Source organism: Struthio camelus, chromosome 30 (genome assembly GCF_040807025.1).
Source record: "Struthio camelus isolate bStrCam1 chromosome 30, bStrCam1.hap1, whole genome shotgun sequence".
Taxonomy (NCBI): domain Eukaryota; kingdom Metazoa; phylum Chordata; class Aves; order Struthioniformes; family Struthionidae; genus Struthio; species Struthio camelus.
The window spans coordinates 3,105,489-3,124,174 of record NC_090971.1 but is presented as its reverse complement, the minus strand read 5'-3'; the positions used below and the strand labels follow the sequence as shown (position 1 = coordinate 3,124,174).

The 18,686-nt window shown below is 65.5% G+C and overlaps 2 protein-coding genes across 5 annotated transcripts; both read right to left on the bottom strand.

Moving 5' to 3' along the window:
• Positions 1 to 1,298: 1,298 nt before the first annotated feature.
• On the bottom strand, positions 1,299 to 12,515 carry ITGA10 (integrin subunit alpha 10). 4 transcript variants are annotated; one of them, XM_068922522.1, is made up of 30 exons: positions 12,059 to 12,515; positions 9,869 to 9,980; positions 9,620 to 9,726; positions 9,383 to 9,471; positions 9,145 to 9,259; positions 8,939 to 9,066; positions 8,586 to 8,734; positions 8,350 to 8,500; positions 8,095 to 8,260; positions 7,920 to 7,993; positions 7,411 to 7,555; positions 7,054 to 7,202; positions 6,831 to 6,974; positions 5,884 to 6,087; positions 5,610 to 5,740; positions 5,360 to 5,526; positions 5,088 to 5,230; positions 4,790 to 4,900; positions 4,595 to 4,680; positions 4,378 to 4,519; positions 3,527 to 3,619; positions 3,374 to 3,450; positions 3,082 to 3,171; positions 2,921 to 3,005; positions 2,735 to 2,848; positions 2,535 to 2,627; positions 2,307 to 2,420; positions 2,114 to 2,209; positions 1,924 to 2,037; positions 1,299 to 1,830 (listed from the first exon to the last, which is right to left on the bottom strand). In XM_068922522.1, exons 1-30 carry the CDS (start codon positions 12,108 to 12,110, stop codon positions 1,768 to 1,770), a joined length of 3,504 nt encoding a protein of 1,167 aa, XP_068778623.1. In that variant the 5' UTR covers positions 12,111 to 12,515; the 3' UTR covers positions 1,299 to 1,767. The 4 variants fall into 4 exon arrangements, with proteins under 4 accessions (XP_068778623.1, XP_068778621.1, XP_068778622.1 ...); XM_068922520.1 differs by having other exon boundaries at positions 8,939 to 9,259; positions 12,059 to 12,168; XM_068922521.1 differs by having other exon boundaries at positions 1,695 to 2,037; positions 12,059 to 12,192.
• On the bottom strand, positions 12,497 to 17,663 carry LOC104137964 (toll-like receptor 2). The gene is made up of 2 exons (XM_068922523.1): positions 17,348 to 17,663; positions 12,497 to 15,637 (listed from the first exon to the last, which is right to left on the bottom strand). Exon 2 carries the CDS (start codon positions 15,536 to 15,538, stop codon positions 12,956 to 12,958), a length of 2,583 nt encoding a protein of 860 aa, XP_068778624.1. The 5' UTR covers positions 15,539 to 15,637; positions 17,348 to 17,663; the 3' UTR covers positions 12,497 to 12,955.
• Between the last annotated feature and the right edge of the window lie 1,023 nt (positions 17,664 to 18,686).

The following is an 18,686-nucleotide window of genomic DNA, read 5'->3' as shown; positions in this document are numbered from 1 at the left end:
GACCAGATGTTGAGAAGATTGTTGGGGCTGGAAGAGGTGGCCAAGGAGCCTGGGAAGCTACTGAAGGACTAAGTGGGGTGGAAATAAGCTAGTGGGGATCGTGTAGAGGGGCTTTCCTGTAAGAAAAGTTCTCACTCAGGAGGTGGAGGTCAGCGCTTGAGTCCTAACATGGACTGGGGAGGGGCGGCCAGCGGTAGGATGGTGTTTGTAAAGTGTCAGCGTTGTCCCTTCTTGCACATGGATGCTGAAGCGGTGGTTGCTGCAGGTAAGCCCAGATGCGGGTTGCCTGGCCCCATCCAAACTGCGGGACCAGGAGCGCTCCTGGGGGCCGGCCTGCCTCCCCCCTGGGCACTCGGTTCCCCCTCCCTGCCTCGTGGCGAGGTTTTGGGAAAGGGAGACCCAGGTGTGGGGGCCAGAAGGAGGTTTTTGAAACTGCTGCTGTTGCCTGAGGCTGGGACTTGTCTCGCCCCGCAGCACGGTTAAGGGGCTGAGCCGGACACCCCTCTGCGCCGCACTGTGCCTTTCCCTTTCTTTAAGCAGTTTGAGCGTCTGCAGCAGGAGGAAAGCACAGGGATCGATGTGCTGAATCCTCCTGCGTGTTCATTTATGCCTCCAGGGTTGGAGCAGCCACAAGCCATCTACCCACCTCCCCACAAACTGCTGAGCGCACCAGGGGTTGGGCTTATGCCTGGAAAAGCAGCTCAAAAGCTGCTGTTGCATGTTGAGGACCAGCTCTCCTGCTTGCACGATGGGCATTTAAAGCACAAAGACCAATCGTGCGCTTTTGAGAGCCAGATGCAACTCTGCTCTGCGACAGGCTGTGATTTAAGAGCTGATAAATGGCTCCCAGCAGTGTTGGTTGGTGACAACAAAAGGGAAAAAATGGTTTGACAGGAGCTCTCTCCTTTTTAAAAACTTTTTCTTTGATTGCTTTATCTCACTGCTCTTCCCCCTGTTCTTTGGCATGTCGTTTTCTCCTGTTATTTGGGGTATTTCCAGGTTTCTGGGCCCGATTCTTCCCTCATGTGTGTTTTGCCTGCTCAGCCCTGCTCCAGCTGGTCCTGCTGCTATTTCCAAGTCTTGTGAAGTGCCTGAAATCAGGGCTTTCCTCCTGCTGGGGACAGCGTTTAAGTCAGGTGGATGCTGGGGGCTCACAGGGGCCTGAGGGAGCAGGAGAGGGAGGTGGGGGGGGGAAAGAGGAGGATTTTGTGTGTCCAGCAGACGCGCATCCCCCCATTGCTCTGTGCTTCGTAGCCCCGGCTGCCATCAGCCTGAACAAAACGTTTGAGATAGGGTCTGGTGGGTTTTGATGTTTTTTTTTTCCCCCCCTCCTGAGGTGGGGAGCAAAACTCAACTCCTCAAGCCGGGGAGGCAGCGCCGCGGGTACCATGCGCTCGAGCATCTCCGGAGGTGGGGGGCTGAGCTTTATTGGTGGAGAGTTGCTTGTTCAGACTGGTCGCTTCATGTTTCTCCAGCTACACAACCACCGTGAAGGGGGTTCCCCTGCGTCCCCAAGTCCTTCGGGCTCCAACCGTGAGTCTCCGTGGCCTGAACGCTGGGCCCCCAACCTCACCTGGCTGCGTCCAGGTGCCAGCTCCATCCAACCCTGGTGCCGGCGGAGGTGTCACCCTCCGGGTCAGCCCCCAAGGCGGAGGTGCCCGCGGGCAGAGGAAGGACAACAGCCCTTGCTGGTGGCGATGGCTCAGCAGCAGGACGGGCCGGAGAGAGCTGGGCTGCGGGCAGGAAGCACGGGGCCAGCGCCTGCTCTCACTGCTCCTCCTTCTCCTCCTCCTCCTCCTCGGGGAGCTTCTTGCGGGTGAAGAAGCCCAGCTAGGGCGAGAGGAAGAGGATGGAGGGGAGGAAAGACTGGGGGCACCACCACCAGCACCATCCTGCCAGGCAAAGCCCTGGCCCCGCTCTCACCTTCCACAGGCAGAAGATGATGGACGCCAGCAGGAGCAGGCCCCCGATGATGCTGCCCACCAGGATCCAGAGCGAGACGGGGACCCGCTTGCGCTGGAGGATTTCGAGCACCGTCTGCAGGAAAAAAGAGGCTGCCGGGAGCAAGGCGGGGGGAGCCCGCGGCAGCCCCCAGCCCCGGCCCTGCTCCTACCTCGCGCTGGTGGGCCGTTGGCTCCAGGACCAGCAAGCTGCTCTCAGAGACCAGCAGGGAAAACGTGCTGATGATTTTCACGCTCCTGAAGCGAGCCTGGGAGCAGAGAAGGTTAAGACGAAGGGGTTTAAGCCCCCCCCATCCTACATCGGTCAGGGCGCCAGTTTGCAGCGGGCACCGCTGCCCTCCTCACCGCGTGGAAGAAGTCGTCGTGGATGGCGCGGAGGACGTGCACGGAGACCTCGGCGCCGCGCTCCAGCCGCCCCAGCGCGCAGCTCAGCACCTGGCACCCGGCGTTGCTGCAGTTCTGCCGGCAAAGAGGCACCGGGTGACGCGGGGAGGGGATGCGGGGACAGCCCTGTCCCCCTGCAGAACCACCACCCCCCCCCCCCACGCGCAGGGAGCCGGCGGTGGCGCTCACCAGCCTGTCCACGTGCAGGAGGTCTTCGGGGTGCACGGGGACCGGTGCGTCCCGGCGCGGCTCCTCGGAGGTGGCGCGCAGCACGCAGGTCGCCTGGGCCGGAGGGGAGAGGAGCTGGCTCAGCGCTGGGGGTGGCGTGGACCCCCCCCCCCCCCCACCATGGCACCCCGGCTCGGGGGTCCTCACGGCGAGGCACTCACGTTGTCGGCGATGACACGGGTGACGGAGAGGAAGGCGGCGCCGCGGTAGCCAAATGCCGGCAGGGCCATGCGGAGGGTGAGGTTTCGCACTGGGTAACAGCCGAAATTTTGGACCTGGGTGAAAAGCAGGATGAGATGGGACCAGACGGGCCCAGGCGGCCGGGAACCCCCTCCTCCCACCCTTACCTTGACCATGGTCTTGAATTCGGGTCCGGAGCCATGGGGGAAAGTGCCGAGCGGATGCACCTCGTAGCGGTGCAGGTTGGCGTCACTGTGGGGAGGAGAGCGGGGTGGGAGCCGGCCTCGTCGCCATCCTGCCGCCAGGGTGGCAAAGCCCCCGGCCCTACCTGGAGAGGAAGAGCTCGGGCTCGTAGCGGATGGCGGCGGAGAGCTGGACCGCGTTGTCGTGCAGCGTGGCGTCGGCCTCGGTGCTGTCGCTGCGGCGGGAGACGGGGCCGCGGGAAGCTCAGCGTGGCCCACCCGGACCTCAAGCCCCCGCGCTGCCCTGCTCACAGCACCCTCGTGCACGGTGGTATGCACATGCACGTGCACTCGCTGGGCACCCTCGTGCATCCCCGCATGCACCTGTGCTCCCTCGGCACCCGTATGCCCATCGCTGCAGCTCCCTCCATCTCCTACCTGCTGGCCACGAGCCTGACCTCGGCTCTGTCGAGCAGGATGGTGCAGCTGAACTCAAACTCTAGGGTGAAGGTGACCTGGGGGAGAGACGGACCCGTGAGTGGGGTGAGATGGAGCCGTGAGTGGGGAGGGCGCATGGTCCCGGCCGCCTACCTTGGCCAGCGAGCGGAAGACGGGGTAGCCAACGGTGCAGAGGCGGCCGTGTCCTGCCAGCGCCGTGCACTCCAGCTTCACCTGGCTCTTGTCCTGCGGGATGGAGAGAGAGCACCAGCCCCTGCAGTGTCCTCACGCCGCAATGGGGACAGTGGTGGGACACTCAGGGCTGAGCACCTGGCAACCTGGGGTTGAGGGCAGCTAGAGAGGGGCCGAGCTAGGGGGGGCTGAGGGCCACATGGGGCTTGCCGGACCCCTGTCCCCAACCTGGGATGGGCTAGGGGGCCCATGTAGAGCCAAACAGGCCACAATCTCTGACCCAGAGCAGGTTGGGGGGCCTGGATGAGCCTGGACAGACCCCTATATTTGACCTGGGATGAGCTGAGGAGCCTGCATGAGGCTGGATGGACCCCCGTCTGCTACCCAGGACAAGCTGGGGGACGCACATGGACTCCCATCTCTGACTTGGGACAGGTCAGGGGGACCCTGATGGGGCTGGATGAACCCCCACCTCTGACCTGGGATGAGCTGGGGGCCCATAGGGGCCTGGAGGGACCCCAGCTCCAACCTAAGATGGGCTCGGGACCCAGAAAGACCCTAATCTCTGACCTGGGATGGGCTGGGGGACCCAGATGGGGCTGGATGAACCAGAGAGTCCCTATAGGACTGGACAGAGCCTGGTCTTTGACCTGGGACAGATCAGAGAGCCCACACAGGGCTGGAAGGAGGAGATGGAGGGCCCACGGGGAGCTAGGTGGATCGCCCTGTCTGAGATGGATCTGGATGGGATGAGATGTGTGTACATCCCAACACACGGGATGGGATGGAACGGGACAGGGGTGGCCCCATACCTGGAGCATGAGGCTGGAGAAGTGCAGGTTCCTGGAGAAGTGGAGCTGCAGGCTGGCATTGTAGGCGTTCTCCTTCTTGTTCTCCAGGGCCACATCCACCATCACCTTTCTCCTGCCCTTGCGGAGGATGTGGGGGCTCTGCCTGTGGCGGGAAGCTCGTTAGGGCCCCAGGGCAGGGCTTGGGCTGCGGCCACCATGTCGAGCCCCAGGCCCATACCTGGAGCCCGTGATGTCCATGCTTGCCCGAAGCACCAGGTCCGTGACGCACTCGTCATCGTCACCACAGTCCTTGAAGAAGGGGATCTGGAAGGAGCCAGGGAGGGGTGATGGGGTGGCTGCTTGAGACGCCAGGTCCCCACACTCCCCCTGGCCCCATCCTCCCCACGGCAGACAGGGCCATCCCAGTGCCCACCAGTTTCCGGATGGTGGTAGGGGATTTCTCATCCAGCACAGGACCTGGGGCGGATTCGGCCAGGCCCAGCCTCACAGTGAAGCTGAGGGGTCTCAGATAGTCTGTGGTGTCCTGAGGATGGCAAAGGGCTCCCGGTTAGTCCCAGCACCACCGGATGGGTGGAAGAAGGGCAGGAAGGAGCCCCTCGGCTGCAGCAGTGGGACCCACCAGGGCTGCAGGAGGGACCCCCAGTTGGCATCCCTGGGAATGAACGCTGGGTGGCCGGGCACCCCAGGGTCCCGCCGTGCCCGCGGCTCACCAGGACGTGGAAGGGGAACCGGACGCAGCTCTGCCGCCCCAGCGAGAGCTCGATCCGCTTCTGCAGGAGGCGCCGGGCCGAGGAGTCGAAGGCGGCCCGGGTGCCCAGCACCCGCTCCTCCAGGGACACGTTGTACCGGAGCTCTGCGCGGGGACGAGGACGGGTGCGTCACCACCAGGCCCTCCGCGCAAGCTGGGGGATGCTCAGGGGACACGGCAGGGATGCTCGGGGTCCAGGAGCCCAGCACGTCCCCCCGAGCCCGCGGTACTCACCGATCTCCCTGTCCCGCCAGCCCCGGGCTCGCGTCCCGGCCCGGAAGCAGACCTTGGCGCGGAGGCAGACGGCGCCCGCGCCGCTCCGCTGGCAGTTCTTCCGGATGACGCTGATGGCCGGCGGCTCCACCGTCAGCGACGTGTTGACCTGGACAATGCGGCGGGAGCTGGCGGCAGGAGCAGGGGGTCAGAGGCCGGCGGTAACTCCTCACGGAGGCACCGCCGCCACCGCGGGGTGCCGGGGACTCACCGCAGGACCACGGCCGCCCCCTGCGCCCCCACAGCCAGGTCCACCAGCCCGTCGCCGTCCAGGTCCATCTGTCCGTCCAGGCTGCGCCCGAAATAGCTGAGGGCCTGGCCCAGTGCCGCGGACTCGATGCGCTGGGGAGGCGAGAGCAGCTGTGAGCAGCCGTGTTGTGGCTTCTCTGGGGTCTCGTATAAGGTTGTGCTCACAGGGCGGTCGGCCCCAGGGGAGACTGATGCCACCGGTGAGACCCCAGGCTGCCTCCGGCCCCGTCTCTCACCTGCTTGTAATGGGGTAGGAGGGTGCCCGGGCCGCCATGGTAGACGTACACGGCACCACGGTGGCCGTCTTCCAGCGGAGCCCCCACCACCATGTCGTTGAAGCCATCGTGGTTGAGGTCCGGCACGGCGGCCAGGGCGTAGCCGAAGCGGGAGTCCTGCGGCTTCTTGTCTGCATGCAGGGTCCCGGCGGGGGCCAGGAGCCGCTGGGGGGACGGAGGGACCCTGGGTGGCTGGCAGCACCCCAGCCCCGGGGAGCTGGCGAGCTCCTGCCCTGTGGCTCACCCCAGGGGGCAAAGAGAGGGGGACTGTAGGGGGGTGACCTGGGTTGGACATCCCCCCACCCCGATCCTGGAGCATCCCCCTGACCCTGGAGCATCCCTCCAGCAATCGTGTGTCCTCAAATCCCTGTGCATCCCCCCAACCCTGCTGTATCCCCCCCCCATTCCTGCTGCACGTCCCCTGACCCTGCAGTGTCCCTCCACTCCCGTCACGTCCCTCCAAACCTACCGTGCAGCCCCTGAGCCGGCCACATCCCTCCAGTCCCTCCAGGTACCCCGATCCCGCTGTGCTGCACCCCGGCACCACCCTATCTCCCCCATCCCATTGCGTCCCCCTGATCCCGCTGTGCACCCCAACCCTGCCCTGCACCCCGCTCCCAATGCATCCACCCCACCCCGCCGCATCCCTCCCAACCCCACATCCCCCCGACCCTGCCATGCACCCCGATCCCAATGCAGCCTCCCAACCCCACTGCATCTCTCCAATCCCACTGCATCTCCTGACCCTGCCCTGCACCCCGATCCCAATGCATCCATCCCACCCCACCGCGTCCCCCCGACCCTGCCGTGCACCCCGCTCCCAATGCATCCACCCGATCCCACTGCATCCCCCCAATCCCACCGCATCCCCCGACCCCATTGCTCACCCCAATCCCCCGACCCCATACCTGCCCCACTCTGTAGACATAAACTCGGCCCGTCTCCTTGCTCTGGGCGCCCAGGTACATGGGGGCAGCCACCAGCAGCACGTCGGTGGCCCCGTCACCGTCCGCATCCAGGGCGCACACCTCGCTGCCGAAGTAGGAGCCGATCTGCGGGGCCGTGGGGGTGCGTGAGGCCGGGGGCCGCCGGTGGCCCCCTCCCGCGGCCGCCCCGCTCGCCTGGCCCTACCTGCTCCCCCGTCAGTGCCTGGGCCACCGCCACGTCCCCCGCGGCGCCCAGCTCGAAGAGGATCACCTTGCCCTTGTGCTGGAAGCGAGGGGCCCCGGCCACGTAGAGCCGCTTCCCGCCGGGCAGCCGGAGCGAGGAGACGGCGTAACCTGGCACGAGGAGCGCCCGGCATCAGGGCTGGCGCTCGTGGCCGGGGCAGACGGTCCCCCACCTCGGCCACCCTGTGTCCCCGGAGCGCTGAGCATCCCGGTTTGCCCCGTGTCCCTCGGGGCACCGAGCATCCCTGGTTTGTCCTGCATCCCTCGGGGTGCCCAGCATCCTGGCTCATCCCGCGTCCCTCGGGCCGGTGCCCCGTACCCAGATAAGCAGCGTGATTCTTCAGCTCCAGCGGGAACTCCTCCTCGAAGGCTTTCCGGGGAGGAACGATGCGGCCGCCACGGCCCTCCTTGAGCACGGCCCCGTCCCAGTCGTAGGCTCCGACCATGCCGAAAAGGATGCCATCCTGGCGGGGAAGGGAGAGGGTGGCACCGCGTGGACCGGGTGCGTGGTGTGCGCCGTGTGCATTTGGCACGGGTCTTTTGCATTTGGCACGTGCATTTTGCACCCCGGGCAGCCCGTGCGGGGTGTGCGTCACCCGTGCCGCACGCACGGCGGCTCCTCGTGTCTCACCACCCCCATTGACCACCCCAAGAGAGTCAGCCACCTTCCTCTTCCCATCCCTGGGACACTCAGCGTCTCGTGGCTTTGGCCGCGCGACGGTGATGCTGATGCACAGCCCGGGGCCGCGCCGAGGAGTATTTTCCACTTGGGCAACCCCCCCCGCGCAGCCCCAGGCGCTGCCTGCCCTCTCCATGCCACCTCCTCACCTCCAGGAGGTGGGTGGAGAAGCCGATCTGGGACATCTCCAGCTCGAAGGAGCTTTCGTTGTTCCCGTGGGTCCCTGGGAGCGGAGAGCGAGACGTTGTGGGATCCGGCTGGATTCCCGCAGCCCCGAGGAGGGGAACCGCGCTGCCCAGCCCCGGGGCGCGCCGCCGGCGCCACCTTCGAGGCTGAAGATGCGGTCGCCCAACGCGTCCACGATGTCGTTGAGGGCGGCCTCGTCGGTGACGTTGAAGAAGTACTTCTCGTCGGGGTCGCTGGCGATGGACTTGATCTCGCGGATGAAGTCCTCGGGGTCCTGCTGCCGCCGCAGGTAGTGGCCCAGGACCTGGGGGGCGGACGGGCGTCAGCGCTGAGCCCGGCCGGAGAAGGGGGAAACTGAGGCACGGCCGGCGGCGCCCCCCCCCCCCGGCTCACCGCAATGGCGTAGCGGGTGACGTTGCGCCTCTCGCACTCCTCCAAGGCGTCGGGCAGCTCGTCGCCGTCGTGCGACTCCCCGTCCGTCACCACGATCATCAGCCTGGTGGCATCAGGCCGGCCACCCCGCTTGGGGCTGAAGGCTTCGGTGCTGCCGGCAGGAGGGACGGGGCGGCCGTGAGGTCGGCGCCGGCCCCGCCACCGGCAGCCTCCGCGCGGAGACGTCGGGCTCCTACCACGCTTGGCGGATGGCGAAGGCGGTGCGGGTCTCGCGGCCCTCCTGCCGGCTGATGTTCCTGGCCGCCTCGGCCACCTCCTGCGCCGTGCGGTGCTGCCCCAGCGTCCACTCGTGCACGGCCCGCTCCCCGTACTGCAGCACCCCGACCTGCCGCCGAGACGGGGCGCTCAGCCGGCGACCCCCCCCCCTCCTCCCGCCAAGAAAAACCATCCCCAGCCACCAAAAAACCAAAATCCCCAGCCCAGCGCCACCGCCGAGCATCACGCCCGCGGGAAATCCACGCCTGGAGGGGACGCCCGGGCTCTGCCTCAGTTTCCCTGCTGGCCCTGCCTACGGGGGACGTCGGCTCACCTGGATCTGGCCGGGCCCGATAAAAAACTTGCTGAGGACGTTGCTGAGGAAGTTCTGCACCTCGTACCAGGGGTAGATGCTGTTGGAGCCGTCCAGCACGATGACGATGTCCATGTAGGTGGAGCAGCCTGCGGAGGAGGTGGGTTGGGGTCGGGGATGCGGTAGGGGGGACACGGTCCCCCCCGGCTCGCACCCGCCGTACTCACGCTGGGCCGTGGGCGCCAGGGTCTCCACGGGCCGCAGGTCGCCGTCCACCCGGGCGCAGACGCCGGTGCTGAAGACGGAGGTGCCGCACTCCTGGGACCAGAGCGGGGCGCAGGCCTGCGGACATGGGGAAAGCCCTATTTGGCGGGGGGGGGGGGGGGAGGTTTGCAAGCCGCTCGGCTGGCCGTGCCTCAGTTTCCCCTCCGGAAACCGAAGGTCCCGTCGGAGCCGTCTGCTCACCACAAAACCGTCGTCTTTGTCGTCCAGGAGGGTCATGCCGAAATGCATGTTTTTGACGGGGAGGGGGACGCGCTGCAGGGCTGCGTCGCCTCCAGCCGGGCGCCGGGGACGGAGCGCGGGAAAAACAGAGAGAGCCGGCGGGCGTCAGCGCCAAGCGGGCGCCCGCCGGCCCCGCCACCCCGCCGCGGCCTCGGCCCGGCCCCAACCTGCCCCCTTTCCCCGCGGCGGCGGCGTTACCGAGGTTGCCTTTGGCGCACGTGTTATTGGGGGGTCCCACGAGGCACTTGTAGACGTCGCCCCGGCGGTCGCCGGCCGGCCCGTCCCAGGGGGCTCCCACCAGCAGCCTGTGGGCACATGGCATCACCGGGGGGGGGGGGTTCGAGCTGGCTCCCCTCCACCTCCTACCACCCCCCCCCAAGCCCATGCACAAATAAAAGCGATTGGGAAACGGCGGGTTTGGCGCAGCCCCGAGCGGCGCCCGCTCACCATTTCTGCCCGCCGGCCGCCCGCTGCAGCACCTTGTAGCCGAACTGAGCCTCGGGCGGCCCGTGGAAGAGCCGCGGGCTGCTCACGTCGATGTTGAACGCTGCGCACAGCCCTGCGGAGACGGCGAGCCCTGAGCACCCGACGCGTCCCTCGGCCGGGCCCCGGCATCCTGTCCCCCCCCCCCCCCCCCAACCCCGGCTCCCAGCCACGCAAACGCGCTGTTTTATAGCTCTTTTCCAGCAAAGCCCCAAACCGCAAGCGATTCCCGGAGGCGGCTGGCGCCGCCGCGGCTCATCCTGCCATGCAAAGCCCCTCAAGCCCTGGCTTTCCGGTGTTGCCCGAAGCACCCACCTCCCTCCTGGAAAAGTAGTGAAATCACTGGAGGGGGGGGAAAAAAAAAAGCACGTGGGAGATGGGATAAAGCCCCAAATTGTCCCACGGAGCACAAATCACTGCCCGGCACTCGGACCACGCCAGCAGCAGCAGCCTCTCCCCAGGGCGCGTTGCTCACAGCCTGCCTCCAGGTGCTGCAGCTTTGGCTCAATTAATTAATCGACTAATTAATCAGGCAGAGCATAGGGGGGGGAACTGGCTGGGGTTTCGGGGTCACCGATGGAGGCCGCGTCCCCGGCGCAGCGGCCGCTCAGTCCCCGCAGACCGCAGGGGAGCCGGCCCCGCAATTAGGCAGGGCGGCGCTGGGCATCGCCCGGCGCCCCCCCCACCCCCCGCGGCCGCCGGCCCCCCGTCCCGGCGTATTTTAGGAAACGCCAATTAGATGGGAGGGGAAGGCCGAAACGGGAGGAAAACTGCTCTTTTCGGATTCGCGGCACGGCCCTGGCTGGGCGCCGAGACAGCGGCCCGAAACCTTCCTGTCTCGCAGCCCCGGCGGAGCGGCTGCAGGGAAGTTGTTTTCCCCCCCTGGGTTAAAATAAGCAGGAAAAGGGAGCGAGCCCGTGCCGGGGGGCAGGACAGTGCCCGCAGGAGGGGCACCGGGAGGTGCTGGCCGCAGCGGTTCCTGGGTGCCCCCGTGCTGGGGAGATGCTGGAAAAGCTCCTAAAATCCAGGTGCTGAGGAGCCCCACGTGCAGCACCGAGCACCCCGCGCGCAGCAACAGGAGGCTGCGGGGTGGACGGGGCGGTCCCGTTTTGGGGAGAACGGGGACTTTCTGGTTGCCTCTGAGCTTCAAACAGAAAAGAAGTGCAAAAGTGCTGTGCGCAGGAGTGGGGGGGGGAAAATATATGCAGCCGGAGATGTCTCCGGAGAGCAGCGCCAATGCCCGGCGGGGCACAGCCAGGCAGCGAAAGCGCTTCCAGATGTGACCCAGCTGGGCCGCCACGGACGGAGAAGCCGGCGCACCCCTTCCCGCAGCCTCCCCCACCCCTTCGGGGGGGGGGAAACTTGTTTATATTATCTCCCCCTCCACTAAATCGGGGGATTTTCCATTAAAAAAATCTCCTTGCAAATCTTCAGTTCCTATTTAATAGCATTTGAAGTGGCGTGGGAGCCCAAACCCGGAGGAGGCTCCGGTGTCCCCGGCCACCTCCGTCCCCGTCGCCCAGCCAGGGCTCTGCCCTCCACGGCGGGAACTGGCCGAAAATTATCCAGGAGGGAATGAGGGCAGAAAAAGAGGTGGGGTTTTCCCCCCCCAAAACACAGGCTTGGGCCCCTCCGACCTGCCTGCATGGGTATTCACGCACCACTGAGCCGCCGGTTAATCGCTACCCGGGTCCCCCGGGCTCTGTTAATTCGGGATTAAGCTGGTTGCCCTTTAGGCCGCCCTTTGGAGCCCGGCTGTGGCCGGCTCAAAAACCATCCCGATTCCCATGGCCCCACGGAGATATTTTCCGTGGGACGAGTCGCGGGCTGGTGGGGATGAGGGCGGCACGGAAAAGCCGGTGGCAGGACGAACCTGCCTAAAAAGAGCCCCAAAATACCTCGAGTCCCCCCCCCAAAACAGCCAAAAAACAGACAAAACGGCCCCCCCAAAATTAAAAAAAAAATGCAAAAGCAGCCCCCCCAAAATCCCCCCCCCCGTAACACTGCGGCTCAGCCAGCATCGCATCCCGGCGCCCGGGACGGGAGGGAATATGCACCCGAGCCACATTCGAGGGACTTAATACATCCCCAATCCCTCCTTTTTCCAACTTTTCCCTTTTTTTTGTAATTTTTCCCCCCACCACATGGCCTTACCTGGGAGCAGGAGGAGCGCGGGGAGCAGGCGACGGGGCCTGCCGCCCGCCATGGCCCCGCCGCGGTGCCGCCGGCCCGCCGGGCATCGGCCGGACGTGTGCAGCGCCCGCCTCAAAGGTTACTCTGTCTCCGGCGCGGGACGCACCGCTCGGGAGCATTTTTTTTTATTTTTTTAATTTTTTTTTTTCCTCCTCCTTCATCTTCCAGATGTTGCAATTGGCTGCTAAAAATAACCAGCCGGCCTGGGCCGGGCTTTGATTTTTTTTTTAATTTTTTTATTTTTTTGGAGGGAGTTAGGAAAAAAAAAAGGCAAAGCAGTGAAAACGCTTGGGGCAGAGCCCAGCCCTTGGGTCCTCCGGGATTAAAGCATCACCCTGGGGACGGGCAGGCAATTTGGGGTGACCCTGCGGCTCCAGCCCAGAGCTGGTGGCCTTCGCATTGCCCAGCTCCCCGGACTGGCCAGGAGGTGAAAACCCTTGGCCAGGAGATGTGACACATCTGCTAGGTGACACTGCCACCTCCCGGACACTTCCGTCCCCTGGAGATGCTGGAGGGACCTCAGCGCGGTCCCGCATCCTGCCCGAGCGCCTGGGTCCCTGGCTCGCCACCGAGCCAAAGGCACAGAGGCAGGTTAGAAAATCGTCGCTTTTATTAAATAGAAAAGGCAGAAACGTGCTGTACGGTGGAGGCTGCCCCGCGCCCGAGGTCCTTTGGGGGCTCATGTCAGGCAAAATGGGCAAGAATTGCAATAACGCCCCAATTTGGCACATGGAGCAGCCTGAGCAGCGGGTTCCCGCTGCCTAGGGAAAGCAAGGCAGCAGGCTGGAACCGAGCCTCCCACCCCATCCTGGAGGGGACGGAGGTGCCTCTGGTCGGGGGGAAAACTCGGGGCCAGAGCTACGTGGCAGGACTCTCCATGGTGGTTGTGTCCGTGGTGGGGTCCATGGTGATGTTTTCCATGGTAGTGGTGTCTATGGTGGTGGTGTCCATGGTGATGCTCTCCGTTGTGGTGGTGTCTACAGTGGTGGTGTCTACGGTGGTGGTGTCCATGGTGGTGGCATTCACAGCCGTCTCTGCCTCGCCATCCCTGGGACTGCCCAGCAGGTTGCGGAGCTGCAGCCAGAAGAAGGGCTGGCGGCTGGGCTCGGGAGGCCACTCCAGGTACGTCTTGGAGCCCAGCATCTTCCGGAGCCGGGAAAACTTCCTGGGCAAACCGCGGGCATCGATGGGCTCCTTCACCACCAGGATGACGTCCTCGGAGCCCAGCCCCACGGCCCGCTGGTGGGCGAAGTACAGCTCGTAGTTGCACCACTCGCTGTCGACGAAGCTGCGGGAGAGGACAAAGATGACCTTGGCGCTGGCCTCGATGCTCTCGATGATGTTGTCGATGATCCAGCGGCCCGGCGTGAAGTCCCGCTCGTGGATGCAGAGGCGGTAGGGTGGCGTGGTGCTCTCCAGCCGCTGCAGCAGCTCCCGGCGCACCCAGCTGGCGTCGGCGCAGCTGTATGAGATGAAGGCATGGTAGGCACAATGGCGGGACGTGCCACCACCGTGCCGTCCACGGTACCTGGACCGCACCAGGTGCCACGTGGCTCGCACGTACCAGGGCACGTCAAACTTCCAGCACAGCGCCACCACCACCACTGCCACCGCCGCCGTGCCCGAGACAGCCACCGCCACCAGCGCCGGCACGTCACACTCAAGCGGCCGCGGCGCGTAGGCGGCCACCGCCGTGTCCAGCAGCGCCTCGGGGTGGTAGCATGTCCAGTTGTGGGGCCAGTCGCACAGGCTTGGCCGCTGCCGCTGCCGTGTCTCCTGCAGGAAGAGGTAGAGCTCGCAGGTGCAGTGATAGGGGTTGTCACCCGCCGCCAGACTCACAAGCCGTGGCATGTTGACGAAGGAGCCGCGGGTGATGACGCCGAAGGAGTTGCTGTCAATGGCCAGCACCTCCAAGCTGGGGCACGTCCACTCGGAGGGGATGAACTTGATCTTGTTGCCGCTGAGCCGCAGCTCACGCAGCTGCCGGCTTCGGGAGAAGTAGCTCATGTCCAAGCGGTCGAGCTGCGAGTAGGAGAGGTCCAGGTACTCAAGGCTGGTGGGGAGGCAGGCGAAGGCGGCGGCGGTGACCTGGTTGTGGTGCAGCGCCAGCCAGCGCAGGTTGCCGTTCCAGCGGCACGTCTCCCACCAGGCGCCCAGGCTGTTGCGGCTGGCGTCAAGGCGGGTGAGCCGGGGCCAGGCCAGCGTCAGCGCCGCCAGCACCGCCAAGCTACGCAGCTGGTTGTCAGCCAGGATGAAGGTCTCCAGCTTGGGCATGACGCCGCCATAGTGGCACCGCTGGTTGTAGATGTAGGCGTCCTCCAGGCGATTGCCGGTGATGTTCAACACCTCCACGTTGCGCATCTCGCCCCAAGCATCGCAGGGCACAAAGTTGAAGTTCACGTTGGTGATGGAGAGGGCGGCCACGCCGCTGAACCAGGTGAAGGTCCAGTCGAAGCGCAGCACGTCGGGGTTGCTGATGTCCTGCAGGAGCAGGTGGTCGAGCCACAGGCCGGTGATGCCAGCGCCGGAGCTGTTGCTGCCCAGCGAGCGGGCGAAGTCGATGGCCACCAGTGCCAGGTGGCGGATGCGGGATGCGCGCACGTTGAGCAGGGCCAAGCGCAGCAGCCGCTCGTTGAACTTGCCCCTGTAGAAGACCAGCTTGGTGGCCTGCAGCTCGGCCAGGCCGGCGAAGATGTCGACCGAGCCCACGTAGTAGGTGAACTCGAAGAGGTTGCGGAAGCGCAGGTACTCCAGCGGCTTGCCCCGCAGGTCACGCAGCAGCACCGGCAGCACCGCCGCGCTCCCATCCAGCGCCATGTCGCACCACAGCTCCGTGGTGTTGAGCCAGGAGAAGGCACCCGCCTGGTAGTGCAGCAACCTCGAGGCCGATTTCAAGGCGAACTTCTGCAATGCCGTGTCCTTGAGGACGGCGAAGTCGTCCCAGCCGATCTCGCGCAGCAGCGGGCCGCCCAGCCACAGCTCGCGGAGGTGCCGCAGGGTGCCAAAGACGCTGTCCAGCGCCGCCCGGCCGTACAGGTTGTTGGACATGTCCAGGCAGCGGAGGTTGACCAGCGGGCGCAGAGCATCCGCCGGGACGTGCGCCAGCGAGTTGTTGAAGAGCCGGAGCTGCTCCAGGAGGCGGTTGGCAGCGAAGGCGTCGGGGGCCAGGCGCGAGATGTTGTTGTAGGCCAGGTCGAGGCGGCGGAGCAGCGGCAAGCCGGCCAGGTCGCCCGTTGCGATCTCCTGCAGCTTGTTGTAGGAGAGGTCGAGGGCGTGCAGGCTGCCGGGCAGAGACCGGGGCACTCGCCGCAGCTCACTGCCCTTGCACAGTCCCGTGAAGGCGTCCGGGCTGAACCTGCACGGCGGCCGGGCTGCCTGGCCCGCCAGCGCCAGCAGCGCCAGGCACCAGCGTGCCGCCCGCGCGCCCGCCGCCAGCCTCATCGCCTCGCACCCCGGTGCCGGCGGCCCTCGGGGTGCCCAGGGGCAGCGAGCTGGGCACGGGGCTGCCCAGGGCGTGGGGGCATGTCGCGCCGAGCCGACCTGCGCGAGAGAGGGGAGAGGGTTGAGCAGCTTGCGTTGTCCTCCAAGTAACCAAAAAATTGCAAGGGGGGGGGGAAAACACCCCAAATCTCTGCTGTTTGCAATAGGAAAGGAGCCGCCGTCTCGCGTCTGCACCCATGGGTAGGATGGTTGCGGGGAGAGGGAGCATCCGTGGGTAAAGTTGGAGAAACCAGGCTGGGGGCTCAGGGACTGGATCCTGGGGGATTTGGGGGACCAGACCCGGGGGGCTTGGGGACCAGACCCTGGGGGATTTGGGGGACCAGGTCCAGGGAGGTTCAGGGACCAAACCCAGGGGGATTTGGAGGACTGGACCCGGGGGGGCTCAGGGACAGGACCCAGGGGGATTTGGGGGACCAGCTCCTGGGGGATTTGGGGGACCAGACCTGGGGGCTCAGGGACCAGCATAGCAAACCCCCCCTGCCCCGGAGCCCCCTGTGCCTGCTCAGTCCAGCCAGAGGCAAGTGCCTGGGGCATCCTTGCACAGTGGACAATTGTGATGATACATTAGATTTGGCCTCTTATGTTTCATTTCCTTTTTTTTTTTTCCCCTCCCCAAAAATCTTGAGTTTTCACAGAGACAGGAAGTCCGAAAACTTTCATCCCTGGGCAACCGGGGCATTTTCAGCCAAGAAGGCTGCTATTTTAGGAGCGGGGGAAGAGGAAAAACAGGAAACTCGAGGAGAAAAACAGATCAGAAACCATCCTATCCCAACCCCAAGTTAAACAAGCTTAACGAGAACAGCAAACACAGCGAAGCAGCGCCAGGTACGGCTCCACCCCGCGCCGCAGCCCTTCGGGGGACGGTCCCCAGCCGCTTCCCCGGGATGGACCCCGAGGAACGGGGGGGACGACGGAGCCGCCTGAACCCCCCCCCGCTTCCACCACCACCGCCGCCAGCCCGGCCGGTGCACCTCTCGCGGCTCGTTTGGCGGTGAAAAGGGCTGCAAAGCGAGCCCGGCGGGCTGAGCACCGTTTCAAGGATCGCGGCGGAGCAGCTAGATGCTGGGCGCCTGCAAAACGCAGCCGGAGCAGGAAAGCGCCCCGGCTCCCGGCGATGCCCCGAGGTTTGCACGCGGTCGGGTTTTGGCTTGGAGTTTGTGACGGCCAGCGGAGGGGGAACGCGAGGACGTCGTCCCGGGCTTTTGCTCCTGAGGGTTTTATTGTCCCCCCCGGCTCGGCCAAGGTCGGGGCTGCGCGCCAGCACCCGCCTGGGGCTGCCAAGGGCTGCAAAAACCCCCCTGCTTTGCCTTGAAAATTAAAATTAAAAAACCCCCAAACCCTGCCAGTATCGGCACATGGGGCAGCTGGGTCTGTAACCTCCCGCACTGGTGGCCCTGGGGACCGGGTTTGGGACAAGGATGGTTTGCTTGGACCTTTAAAAAGCAGGAAAAAATAGCTCAAAAACACCCAGCCGGTGGCATTCGGGCTGCAGACGGGGGTCCCGTGGGCCGGTGCCACCGGGAGCAGCCTGCCCCAGCCGCCGCAGTGCCTTGGGGTCCCCCTGTGTCCCCAGGGTCCCCTGCCGTCGCCCCACTCGCCCGCGGCCCCACTGGCCCTTGTTGCCGTGTCCCTGCTCCCATCCCGCAGGCTCCAACCTGCTAAACCACTTTTACAACCGAGGAATCAGTCACTTCTGACCCCAAACCTGCCTGCAGACACCCTCCCCGCTCCCAGTGAGCCCCTGCTTACCCCATGAGGTGCTCGGGGGGGGGAGGTGTGGTGAGTTTGGCAGGTCTCAGCTCAGCCGCAACCCCAAGGTTGGAGCGGAGGGGAGGGGTGGGGGGGCGGAAACGGCTGCGCTCGCAACCTGAGCCACGAACTAACGCAGCGGCGTCCAGGACCGGCTCCGTCCGGGCGGGCGGAAAGCAGGGTTGGGACGAGGGCTGACGATCGCCGCAAGCCGCGGGGGTCACCGAGCGGGGCTGGAGCCGGGGCCCTGCCGCTGCGCTGGGAGGTGGCTGAGCACGACGGCTTCCGGAAGATCCCGAGCCTGGTGCTGCGGGACAGGGAGGAGGAAGAGCAGGGAGCGCGCTCTTGCAGGCTTTCCTGCTTTTGTTCTCGCCCTCGGCGCTGGTGGGCCGTTCTCTCGGCCGCCGGAGCCCACGTGGGGCAGCTCAGGCTGAGGTCGTCGGTCCCCGGCGCCGGGCACCGAGAGAGCGGGCAAGTCGGGTGAATCAGACGCAGCCTCCCGCTGCAGGTGTCCGGCCTCAGCTGGGAGCGAACTCCAGGGTGGGATGAGTTTGTGGGGTCTCAGCCCTAGCCGCTCCGCCCAGGAGGTCCAAGCAAGGGTCACACCAGGCTCTGCCCGTCCCCAGACTGCCTTCGGCCAGCACAAATCCAACAAAAAGGCGTCATTCCCCCACCCCGACATGGCAGCGGGAAGGGGTGATGAGAAGCCATCTCCGCATGCCAGCGTCAGAGGGACAACAGCCCCCCACAAAGCACTCGTGCTCCGCTCCGGACACGGCTGCTTTTTTGGGAAGCAAAAGGGAGGGAGGCGAACGCTGTGCCCAACGTGTCAGACACACGTGTCTGGCTGATGAACGGCCTCTGCGTCCCTGATCCCAGTGCTGCCGGAGCCGGGACAAGTCGTTTCCCCCCCATCCCTCGGCCTTCCTGCTGGGGAAGGGGCAGATGCTGGCCGATGCCTGGAAGCCAGCCAGGAAGGTGGCCGGCTTTGCTAAGCCTCTCTCGTTGCGCACGACAAACGAGCCCTGGCTAAAATTCAGAGAGCGCCACTGGTTGATGGGCAACGGTTTGTAAATTACGGGGGCAGAGGGGCCAGGTCAGGTGGATGAGGTGGGATGTCACCCGCAGGGGTCCTACCTGGGTGCCAGGGCACGGGGGAGGCCAGGAGCATCCCACGTGGTGCCGGAGATCTTGTGTCACCACTGCTTGGATGTTGGTTTGCCTCTGGGCACGGGCATGGGCTGGATCCCTAGAGACTCCCCGACACCTCCATGCTCATGCCCCGCGGCGTTGGGAACAGCTCCCCACGGAGCTGCCCTGCTTTTCCCGGCACCTGCAA